Here is a 10,646-nt window from a genome sequence, read left to right as displayed (position 1 = left end):
GCTGTAGCCGGGCGCGGTGGCTCACGCCTGTAATCCCAGCACTTTGGGAGGCTGAGGCGGGTGGATCACGAGGTCAGGAAATTGAGACCATCCTGGCTAACACGGTGAGACGGAGTCTCGCTCTGTCGCCCAGGCTGGAGTGCAGTGGCGCCATCTCGGCTCACTGCAAGCTCCACCTCCCGGGTTCACGCCATTCTCCTGCCTCAGCCTCCAGAGTAGCTGGGACTACAGCCTCCCGCCACCACGCCCAGCTAATTTTTTTGTGTGTGTTTTTAGTAGAGATGGGGTTTCACCATGTTAGCCAGGATGGTCTTGATCTCCTGACCTTGTGATCTGCCCGCCTTGGCCTCCCAAAGTGCTGGGATTACAGACGTGAGCTACCGTGCCTGGCCAAATTATTATTAATTTTAGAGACAAGGTCTTGCTATGTTGGCCAGGCTGGTCTTGAGCTTTTGGCCCCAAGTGATCCTCCTACCTTGGCCTCACAAAGTGCTGGGATTACAGGCATGAGCCACAGTGCCCAGCCAACACCAAGGAATCTGGCTTGAGCACCCGGTAGGATGAAGTTGCTTTTAATGGAGAAGAAACACTGAAGGGTAAGGGAGGATCTGGAGGCCACCCTAGAGGGTGGGCTAGAGGGAGATTCTTTTTTTTTTTTTTTTTTTTTTTGAGATGGAGTCTTACTCTGTCACCCAGGCTGGAGTGCAGTGGCACGATCTCAGCTCCCTGCAACTTCCACTTCCTGGGTTCAAGCCATTCTCCTGCCTCAGCCTCACCAGTAGCTGGGATTACAGGCATGCGCCATGCCCAGCTAATTTTTGTATTTTTAGTAGAGACGGGGGTTTCACCATGTTGGCCAGGCTGGTCTCGAACTCCGGACCTCGTGATCCACCCACCTCAGCCTCCCAAAGTGCTGGGATTACAGACATGAGCCACCGTGCCTGGCCACTAGAGGTGGCTTTTAAGCATCTGGTGGGATTTTTAGCAGGGTGCTAGTGGGAGCTGGCAGGGACCTGGAGTCTGAACCGGAGTTGTGCTTGTCTCAGTCCAGTTAGGGGTAGGGGCTTCAGTTGCGTGCAAAGGAAGGCAGGGTAGGTGTGGGGTCCAAGCTGGCTGAGCTTCAGGGAAGGGAGCAAGACCTGGGAAGCCGCAGCATCGTTGGAGCTGAGGTCCTAGGGGCATGATCCACACAGGTTGGGTCAGCTGGTGGGAAGCTTGGGATGGAGTTATCTGATGGTGACAAGGCCTAGGTTATGTCCCTGGGAATGAGTCTGAGGGGAGAGTGGGACAAGATCATGGTAGAAGGAGTAGCAAGGTACAGAAAGGAGACAGGGTGCTGGTGGAGTGGCAGAGACAGGAGTAACATTCTGCACAGGCCAGGGACTTGACCTGGGAGCAGGGTGTGGGAGGGGCCTGCAAGGGGCCGGCAAGGTAATAAAGAGCAAAGTGGACGACACCTCCCCCCAGCCCCAGCTGCAGACCCGTGGGAAAGAGGGCTGCAGGAGAAAACAGAGCTGGATTTCCTAACCTTTTGATTTAGTTTTCAGTGTCTCCAAAAGCAAGTGATTTCCCAGAAAAGATCAGCAAGTGCCAGTGCCCTGCCAGAGCCACGGGGCCTCTGCCCCCTCTACCTGCGCAGAGCAACTCACACTTGGTTCCGTCATTCTTCATAGTCCCTGCCACCAGGCTCCCCTGCTGGATGGCTGAGGTGTCCCCAGGGCAGGGACTGCAGCCACCTTGTGCTGTGACAGCCCAGTGTCTGAAGCAGGTGTGGACAGTGGAGAGGCAGAAAGAAGCAGCCCAGTGCTAGCCCCTGGGCCAGACTGCAGGGTTCAAACGTGGCTCTACCCTTCCTAGCAGGTTGAGCTTGAGCAGGTTAATTAACTCCATCTGCCTGAGTTTCCTCATCTGTAAACGGGAATAGAACTAGTCCCACCTCGCAGGACTGTAGTGAGGGCCTGATGAGTTAATATAGGAAAAGTGCTTGGAAACAGTGCCTGGCGCAGAGGGGGGGCTGTTTGCTGCTGTTATTAGAAATGCCACTGTTATTACTTTATGTATATATATTTTTATTATATATATGTTTATATATAAATATATATATATAATTTTTTTTTTTTCCCGAGATGGAGTCTCGCTCTGTCGCCCAGGCTGGAGCTGGAGTGCAGTGGTGCAATCTCGCCTCGCAGCAACCTCTACCTCCCAGGTTCAAGTGATTTTCTTGCTTTTATATATATTCTTGGCTTTATATATTTATAAAGCCTCAAATTTCTGGGCTCCAGCCAACCTTCCACCTCAGCTTCCTAAGTAGCTGGGACTACAGGCGCACGCCACCATGCCTGGCTAATTTTTTTATTTTAATTTTTGTAGAGACAAGGGTCTTTCTATGTTGCTCAGGCTGGTCTCGAACTCCTGGCCTCAAGCAGTCCTTTTGCCTTGGCCTCCCAAAGTGTTGGGATTATAGGCATGAGCCACCACATTGGGCCTACATTTTTTAATTGTAGACAAAAATCCAAAGAACTATATTTTGTAACGTGAACATTCTATGAAATTCAAATTTCAAGGTCCCTAAAGAAAGTGTTAGTGGAACACAGCAAGTGTTAGTGGAACACAATGTGTAAAATTCATTTACACATTGATTATGGTTTCCTTTCAGCTCTGGCCACAAAGCTGAGTGGTTGTCACAGAGACCACGTGGCCCACTGAACTCCCTTTATAGAAAACATTTTCAGCTAACTTGGGAAAAGGGAAAAGAAAGTGAACAAACATTTGCCAGCCAGCCTTTCATGCCTGTAATCCCAGCACTCTGGGAGACCAAGGCAGGAGGATCACTTGAGCTCAGGAGTTCAAGACCAGCCTGGGCAAGATGGCAAGACCCTTCTCTAAAAATTTTTTAAATTAAAAAATTAGGCCGGGCGCGGTGGCTCACGCTTGTAATCCCAGCACTTTGGGAGGCCGAGGCGGGCGGATCACGAGGTCAGGAGATCGAGACCACGGTGAAACCCCGTCTCTATTAAAAATACAAAAAATTAGCCGGGCGTGGTGGCGGGCGCCTGTAGTCCCAGCTACTCGGAGAGGCTGAGGCAGGAGAATGGCGTGAACCCGGGAGGCGGAGCTTGCAGTGAGCCGAGATTGTGCCACTGCACTCCAGCCTGGGCGACAGAGCAAGACTCCGTCTCAAAAAAAAAAAAAAAAAAAAAAATTAGCTGGGCATGGTGGTGCCTGTAGTCCAAGCTACTCAGGAGGCTGAGATGGGAAGATTGATGGCGCCTAGGATTTTGAGGCTGCAGTAAGCTGAGATCGTTCCACCGCACTCCAGACTGGGTGACAGAGACCCTGTCGCTGTTTTTTAAAAACAAAAAGGAAACATTTGCCAACTTTAGAGTACTTTCTGATTTTATGAGCTCTGAGCAAGGTGGGGGGTGTTCTCTGCAGGCCTGAAGGGGCTTCTGTACCGGAAGGCTATAGTCGAGGCTGAGGCCTGCAGGTGCCGGAGGCTGACAGGCTGCGAGTGTCTGCCCAGGTTGGGGTGGCAGCACTGGCCACTGTGACGTCAGCCTCCCCCAGCAGCAGATTGTGTGTGGTCGGCATGTGGTAGGGGCAGGATCCAAACCCAGCCCTGCCTGATGGCAGAGCTTCACTGCTCCAAACGGTCTGGAACACCACTGTTTTAATTAAGTGTGCAATTCAGCGTGCAAGTGTCTTGTAATTAAGTGTGCCTCTGTTTCCTCATCTATAAAACAGGGAGAACTTGGTATTCTCCTTCTTGGGAATCTGAGGACTCTGAAAATCCCAGTACAGGGATGCTCGTGGAAGCATCAGCAGGGATATCCGCCCCAGCCGCTGACTCAGAAGCCCAACACGCAGAGAATGTAAAGCTGGAGGTGCCATGCTGGGGCCTGGGGCACTTCTAGCCACAGCCACCACCCTCCACTTCCACACCCAACTCCGGGCCAGGCTCTAGGCGGATGGCAAGAGTGGGCAGGCCTGGGCACCCACCTACGTTCACACCCAAGGAGGAGCCACACCCCTTTCCTTCCCCAGAGAAGGGAGAGGCTGGCCCAGGCCCTGCCCCAGCCCCCTCCTTCCCCCAGGGAATTCACAGACACTCCCCCGGGGTTTTTCCCCGTAAATAGGACACTTTTTAAAAATTCAACTTAGGGCCGGGCACGGTGGCTCACACTTGTAATCCCAGCACTTTGCTCACAGCACTTTGCGGGGCCGAGGCGCGTGGATTGCCTGAGGTCAGGAGTTCAAGACCAGCCCAACCAACATGGTGAAACCCCGTCTGTACTAAAAATACAAAAATTAGCCAGGCATGGTGGCGGCGGGCACCTGTAATCCCAGCTACTTGGGAGGCTGAGGCAGGAGAAGCATTTGAACCCAGTGAGCAGAGGTTGCAGTGAGCCAAGATCACATCACTGCACTCCAGCCTGGGTGACAAAGCAATACTCCCTCTAAAAAAAAAAAATACATATATATATATATACACACACACACAAATATATATATACACACACACATATATATATATACACATACAAATACATATATGTATATTTGTATTTACGTATATATAATTCAATTTACACAAATGGGTATCATCTTGATAACAACTAGCTTGGCATTGCTAAGTCCACGAATTTGGTGAAAAACTCCCACCCCATAGGACAGGCTCCTGGCAGAACTGGTGCTAGCAGAAGGCCCAAAGGGGCCTTCCCCAGCCTAGGCCTCCAAGACAGCCCAAGGTACAGCTGGAAGGAGCCTGGGGCATGACAGCTAAGCACATAGCCCCTGAAGCCACATTGGTTGGGTTGGGATCCCAGCCCTGCTACCTACTAGCTCTGTGACCTTGGCCAAGTTACTTACGCTCTCTGCCTTAGTTTCTTCCTCTGTAAAATGGCAAGCATGAGGAATCTCCCTGACAGGGTGTGGCAAGGATCAAATGAATGAATACACAGGGAGGGCTTCCGACCATCCACCATACCTGGCCAGTGTCTTCTGCTTGTTCTGATCCCTGGGCAAGGGGCAGTGCCCAGGCCAAGTGCCTGGGTGCAAGTCACTGACCTTCCACCTGTGGGGCCTTGTGTCCGGCAAGTGCAGTGGTCCTGTGGCCCCACTCAGAGCTAGTGGAGGAGAACAGCTGCCGTTTCTGCGTATTTAGGTGGCTAGGCAGGCTGTCCCAGCCACATGGCCTCAGGCAAGTTCCTAACCTCTGCCTCTGTTTCCTCATCTGTACAACAAGGAGAGCTGGGTATTCGCCTGGCTGGGACTCTCAGAGGCCTCAGGCTATGAGGGGCAGGTAGGGGGCTTTCCTGCTCTCATTTGTTGTCATGGCGGTCCTGGCAGATGGGGAACTGCCCCCATTTCACAGAAGACACTGGGGCCCTAAAGGGTTGGAGAATGGGCCAAGGTCAGAGCAGGAATGTGGCCAGGGCCTGGCCCACCTAGCTGACCCTTGCTCCACAGCCACTGCCCCACAGAACCGGAAATTACTCTGCAGACAGGCCTGTTCCGTCAGTGCCCCTTCTGTTCCTGGCTCTCCTGCCCCATCCGAAATCCTTCAGCCTCCCAAAGTGCTGGGATTACAGGCATGAGCCACCACACCCGGCTCTCATCTGTAATCTTTACTCCTGACCTAGTATGCCTCTCCCCACTGCCACCTCACTCCTCCAGGGTCTTGAGGTATCCCCACCTGACCTGGGGGCAGCTCTGGGCTTTGGTGATGCTCAGGCACTCTGATCACAGCCTATCTTACCCTAGGCCTTTCCGGATTCCATCCTCTCGTTCCCTTACTTGCTTTTTTTTTTTTTTTTTTTTTTTTTTTGGAGACAAAGTCTCACTCTGTCTCTCAGACTGGAGTGCAATGGTGAGATCTCAGCTCACTGCAACCTCCGCCTCCCAGGTTCAAGTGATTCTTGTACCTCAACCTCCCTAGTAGCTGGGACTACAGGCCCACGCCACCATGCCTGGCTAATTTCTTTCTTTTTTTTTTTTTTTTTTTGGAGACAGAGTCTTGCTCTGCCACCCAGGCGGGAGTACAGTGGTGCAATCTCGGCTCACTGCAACCTCTGCCTCCCGGGTTCAAGTGATTCTCCTGCCTCAGCCTCCTGAGTAGCTGGGATTACAGGCTTGTGCCACCACACCCGGCTAATTTTTGTATTTTTAGTAGAGACAGAGTTTCACCATGTGGGTCAGGCTGGTCTTGAACTCCTGACCTCGTGATCCACCTGCCTTGGGCTCCCAAAGTGCTGGGATTACAGGCATGAGCCACCACACCTGGCCTTTTTTTGTATTTTTAGTAGAGATGGGTTTTTGCCATGTTGGGTCAGGCTGATCTCAAACTCCTGGCCTCAAGTGATCCACTTGCCTCGGCCTCCCAAAGTGTTGGGATCACTGGCGTGAGCCACTATGCCTCTGGGTTCACGCCATTCTCCTGCCTCAGCCTCTCCGAGTAGCTGGGACTACAGGCGCCCGCCACCACGCCCGGCTAACTTTTTGTATTCTTAATAGAGACGGGGTTTCACCGTGGTCTCGATCTCCTGACCTCGTGATCCGCCCGCCTCGGCCTCCCAAAGTGCTGGGATTACAAGCGTGAGCCACCGCGCCCGGCCGCCTCCTTGCTTTCTTAGTCATGTGTCTCATTCATGTGTCCTAGCTGGGACCCCTGGAGGCCCTGCACTGGCCCACAGGCCCTTCCTCAGGTCCTCTGAGGGGAGAAGAGACATTCTGATGGTTATCCCCCGCCTTCAGTTCCTGGCCTGTAATTTACCTCCTCCAGAGAGCCTCCCTGACAGACATACCTTGCCATAAACACCAAGCATGTTCCCTGCCTGCCTCTCTTTTTTTTTTTTTTTTTTTTTTTTTTTTGAGATGGGTGCAGTGGCGTGATCTTGGCTCACTGTAACCTCTGCTGCCCGGGTTCAAGCGATTCTCCTGCTTCAGCCTCCTGAGTAGCTGGGATTACAGGCGCCTGCCACCGCGCCTGGCTAATTTTTTTGTATTTTTAGTAGAGACGGAGTTTTACCATCTTGGTCAGTCTGGTCTTGAACTCCTGACCTCGTGTTCCCCCCCACCTCGGCCTCCTAAAGTGCTGAGATTACAGGCGTGAGCCACTGCGCCCAGCCCCCCACCTGCTTCTCACTCTGTCATTGCACTCTGAGTGTTTGCTCAGGGGAGTGGTTCTAAGTCTTTATCGGTCTGGATAGAAGAGTAGAGTTGGCAGGAGTTGGGAGATGGCACAGAGCACAGTTCAAACAGACCATAGTAGGCGGGCCTCTGAATAATAACCCATAGTGCACTTGCAGCCTACAAAGCACTTTCTTTTTTCTTTTGTTATTATTATTATTATTTGAGACAGAGTCTCGCTCTGCCACCCAGGCTGGAGTGCAGTGGCACAATCTCAGCTCACTGCAACCTCCACCCCCTGGGTGAAAACAATTCTCCTGCTTCAGCCTCCTGAGTAGCTGGGAGTACAGGTGTGAACCACCATACCTAATTTTTGTATTTTTAGTAGAGACAGGGTTTCATGAGAGTTTGAGGCCAGGCTGGTCTCTGACCTCAGGTGATCCACCTGCCTTGGCCTCCCAAAGTGCTGGGATTACTGGCGTGAGCCACCGCGTCTGGCCTTCTTTTATTATTTTTTTAATAGAGATGGGGTTTTGCAATGTTGCCTAGGCTGGTCTCGAACTCCTGAACTCAAGCAATCCACCTGCCTCAGCCTCCCAAAGTGCTGGGATTACAGGCATGAGGAATCACGCCCAGCCACAAAGCACTTTCACATTTTTTAATTTTATGTGACCTTCACACAGCCACTGGGAGTCAGGGCTAGGATTATCCCCTCATAAAGGTGAGGACACCGGCTCAAGAGAGTCAAAGGCTGGCTAGACAAGGGAAGAGACACAGAGCTCCGCTGATAATAACTGGACTCTGGATTCCACCAAACCTTTGGAACCTTCCAGCCTCAGGCCTCCACAGCTTCACAGAAACTGGGCAAATCTTAACTCTCTAAGCTTCTGTCTTCTCATCTAAGCATGTTTAGTACTCACCTCCCAGGGTGGTTAGGAGGGTAATAAGGGAATGTCTCGGCCTACACATAAGTGCACCATCAATGGTACCTAAAAACGTCAACAGTTCCAGAGAAGGCTCTGTGGGGGATGCCGACATGTAGCGGACAGGTTCTTGTTCTCCAGGGGCTCTGCAGATCCGTTGCAGAGGAGGCGTTCAATCCTGCCGACTGTGGCAGGACACTTTCCTATCCAAGGGATTGGCTTCCTCCGATGTAGAATAGACACTATGAAATAGCTACCAACCCAGGGGTTGCCAGGAGGCCCCATGAAGGTCTTGCACTAATAATACTTGTTGTTTTGTTTTGTTTTGTTTTCTTTTGAGAAAAAAAGCCTGTAGCCTAGGCTGGAGTGCAGTGGTGTGATCTCGGCTCACTGCAACCTCTCCCTCCTGGGTTCAAACGATTCTCCTGCCTCAGCCTCCCAAGTAACTGGGACTACAGGCACGTGCCACTATGCCCAGCTAATTTTTGTGTTTTGAGTAGAGACGGGATTTCACCATATTGGCCAGGATGGTCTCGATCTCCTGACCTTGTGATGTAACTAGTATTTCTTATGCCCTTATTTTGTGCCGGGAACAGGGCCTCACCCATTACTGGCACTCGGTAAGGATTCGTGGGATTAATGAGAAGTTAACCTGAATCTTCACCAAAGGCCCCTGAGCTTCCCCTCGATTCACATACAAGGGACTGGGGCTCTGAGAGGTGGGCTGTGATGCGCCCCTGGAAGACCCACGAGTGGGCCTGCAGAGCTGATGGGGAGGGTTCAGGCAGGGCCAGGGGCTTAGAGGAGCTGAGATTAACGTCGCCCCCTACCCACTGACCCTCTGCAGGCGCTGGGGCTGTGGAGATCCGGAGTCGCCACAGCTCCTACCCCGCGGGGACGGAAGACGACGAAGGGATGGGGGAGGAGCCCAGCCCTTTTCGCGGCCGCTCGCGCTCGGCGCCCCCCAACCTCTGGGCAGCACAGCGCTATGGCCGCGAGCTCCGGAGGATGAGTGACGAGTTTGTGGACTCCTTTAAGGTGAGCGCCGGTCCCCAGCGTGCCAGGACCTGCAGTCCCAGGCCGACCCCCGCCGGTCTGTCCCTGCCTTGTCCCAAGGCACGCCCGGATCTAGAGTCCCACGACCCCTCCCCAACGCCGTCCTGTTCCTTCCTAGCTCCAGAGCATTCTGGGATTTGTAGTCACAAGACAATTCCCCCCCTCCCCCCGCCCCAACTCCCCAGCTCTTCCCCCGCCTGGTGTGTGTGTGTGTGTGTGTGTGCGTGTCACAGGGCATGCCGGGATCTGTAGTCTAGATCCCACTCCAGGTGTGTGTGTGTGTGTGTGTGTGTGTGTGTGTGTGTGACAGGGCATGCCGGGATCTGTAGTCTAGATCCCACTCCAGGCCAAAGCTCCCGGGTTCCCCGAATTCTTGGAAGACCAGGCATGCTGGTATTTGTGCTCCTTGCTGGCATCTGTGCGCTCTGTCGCCCAGGCTGGAATGCAGTGGTGCGATCACGGCTCACTGCAGCCTGGAACTCCTGGCCTCAAAGGATCCTCCCGCTTCAACCTCCCAAAGTGCTGGGATTACAGGCGCTCACCATCGCTCCCGGCCCTTTGATTCTCGAATTGCGGTCTCATCTTTGTGTGCTAGGTCTCCAGCTCTGGCCTTTCCATTTAGGGCCCTAGGCATCCTCTCTTCCCGTCCCCGGCACGGAGTTCCTGGGATCTAACCAGTTCCCATTCCTGGGGTCCCATGCGTCCTCCCGAGCGTCCCTGACCGCCCGGCGTGGAGCCTCCTGGGAGTTGTGGCCTTCATTATCCGCCCCCACGATCTCACTTAGAGGAAGGCTCACGGAAGTGGAGAGCCTGGCTCGAGCTGCCATGGTAATCTAACTCATGTAACCGTTTTCTCCCCCCACCAGAAGGGACTTCCTCGCCCGAAGAGCGCGGGCACAGCAACGCAGATGCGGCAAAGCTCCAGCTGGACGCGAGTCTTCCAGTCCTGGTGGGATCGGAACTTGGGCAGGGGAAGCTCCGCCCCCTCCCAGTGACCTTCGCTCCACATCCCGAAACTCCACCCGTTCCCACTGCCCTGGGCGGCCACCTTGAATATGGGCGGAAGTGCTTTCCGCAGGCCTATGCAAAAAGAGGATCCGTGCTGTCTCCTTCGGAGGGAGGGCTGACCCAGATTCCCTTCTGGTGCGTGTGAAGCCACGGAAGGCTTGGTCCCATCGGAAGTTTTGGGTTTTCCGCCCATAGCTGCCGGAAGTGGCTCCGTGGCCCCGCCCTCCGGCTTCGGGCTGCCCCCAGGCGCCTGCGCTAAGTCGCGAGCCAGGTTTAACCGTTGCGTCACCGAGCCCCGAGCCCCAGCGATGCCCCGGGGGCCGCGCTCACTACCAAATGTTAATAAAGCCCGCGTCTGTGCCGCCGAGGCTTTTCTGTGCGTTGACTGGGGCTCCGGCAGGCCGGGGTAGTGCTCTCACGGATACTTTCAAGAGAGGCCGCTGTCTTACGAGGGAAACTTAGGCTCTGCCTGACATCCAGCGACAGAGACGGAAGGGGTCGCGGCGGCTCGCGGGCCAGGGCTGCGCGGCC

At 53.8% G+C, this 10,646-nt stretch overlaps 1 protein-coding gene across 1 annotated transcript in view; it reads left to right on the top strand.

Annotated features, from left to right (window-relative positions):
- BAD (BCL2 associated agonist of cell death) overlaps positions 1–10,482 on the top strand; it is a 17,069-nt gene extending 6,587 nt beyond the window's left edge. The window contains exons 3-4 of the mRNA XM_032153246.2: positions 8,899–9,089; positions 9,974–10,482. Coding sequence (XP_032009137.1) covers positions 8,899–9,089; positions 9,974–10,102 — 320 coding nt within the window. The 3' untranslated portion in view covers positions 10,103–10,482. The remainder of the gene's footprint in view (positions 1–8,898; positions 9,090–9,973) is intronic.
- Positions 10,483–10,646: the final 164 nt, after the last annotated feature.

This window comes from Hylobates moloch, unplaced genomic scaffold (genome assembly GCF_009828535.3).
Source record: "Hylobates moloch isolate HMO894 unplaced genomic scaffold, HMol_V3 SCAFFOLD_5, whole genome shotgun sequence".
In the NCBI taxonomy this organism is placed as follows: Eukaryota; Metazoa; Chordata; class Mammalia; order Primates; family Hylobatidae; genus Hylobates; species Hylobates moloch.
Note: the sequence above shows the minus strand (reverse complement) of the source record. Positions and strands in the feature narration are given on the sequence as shown.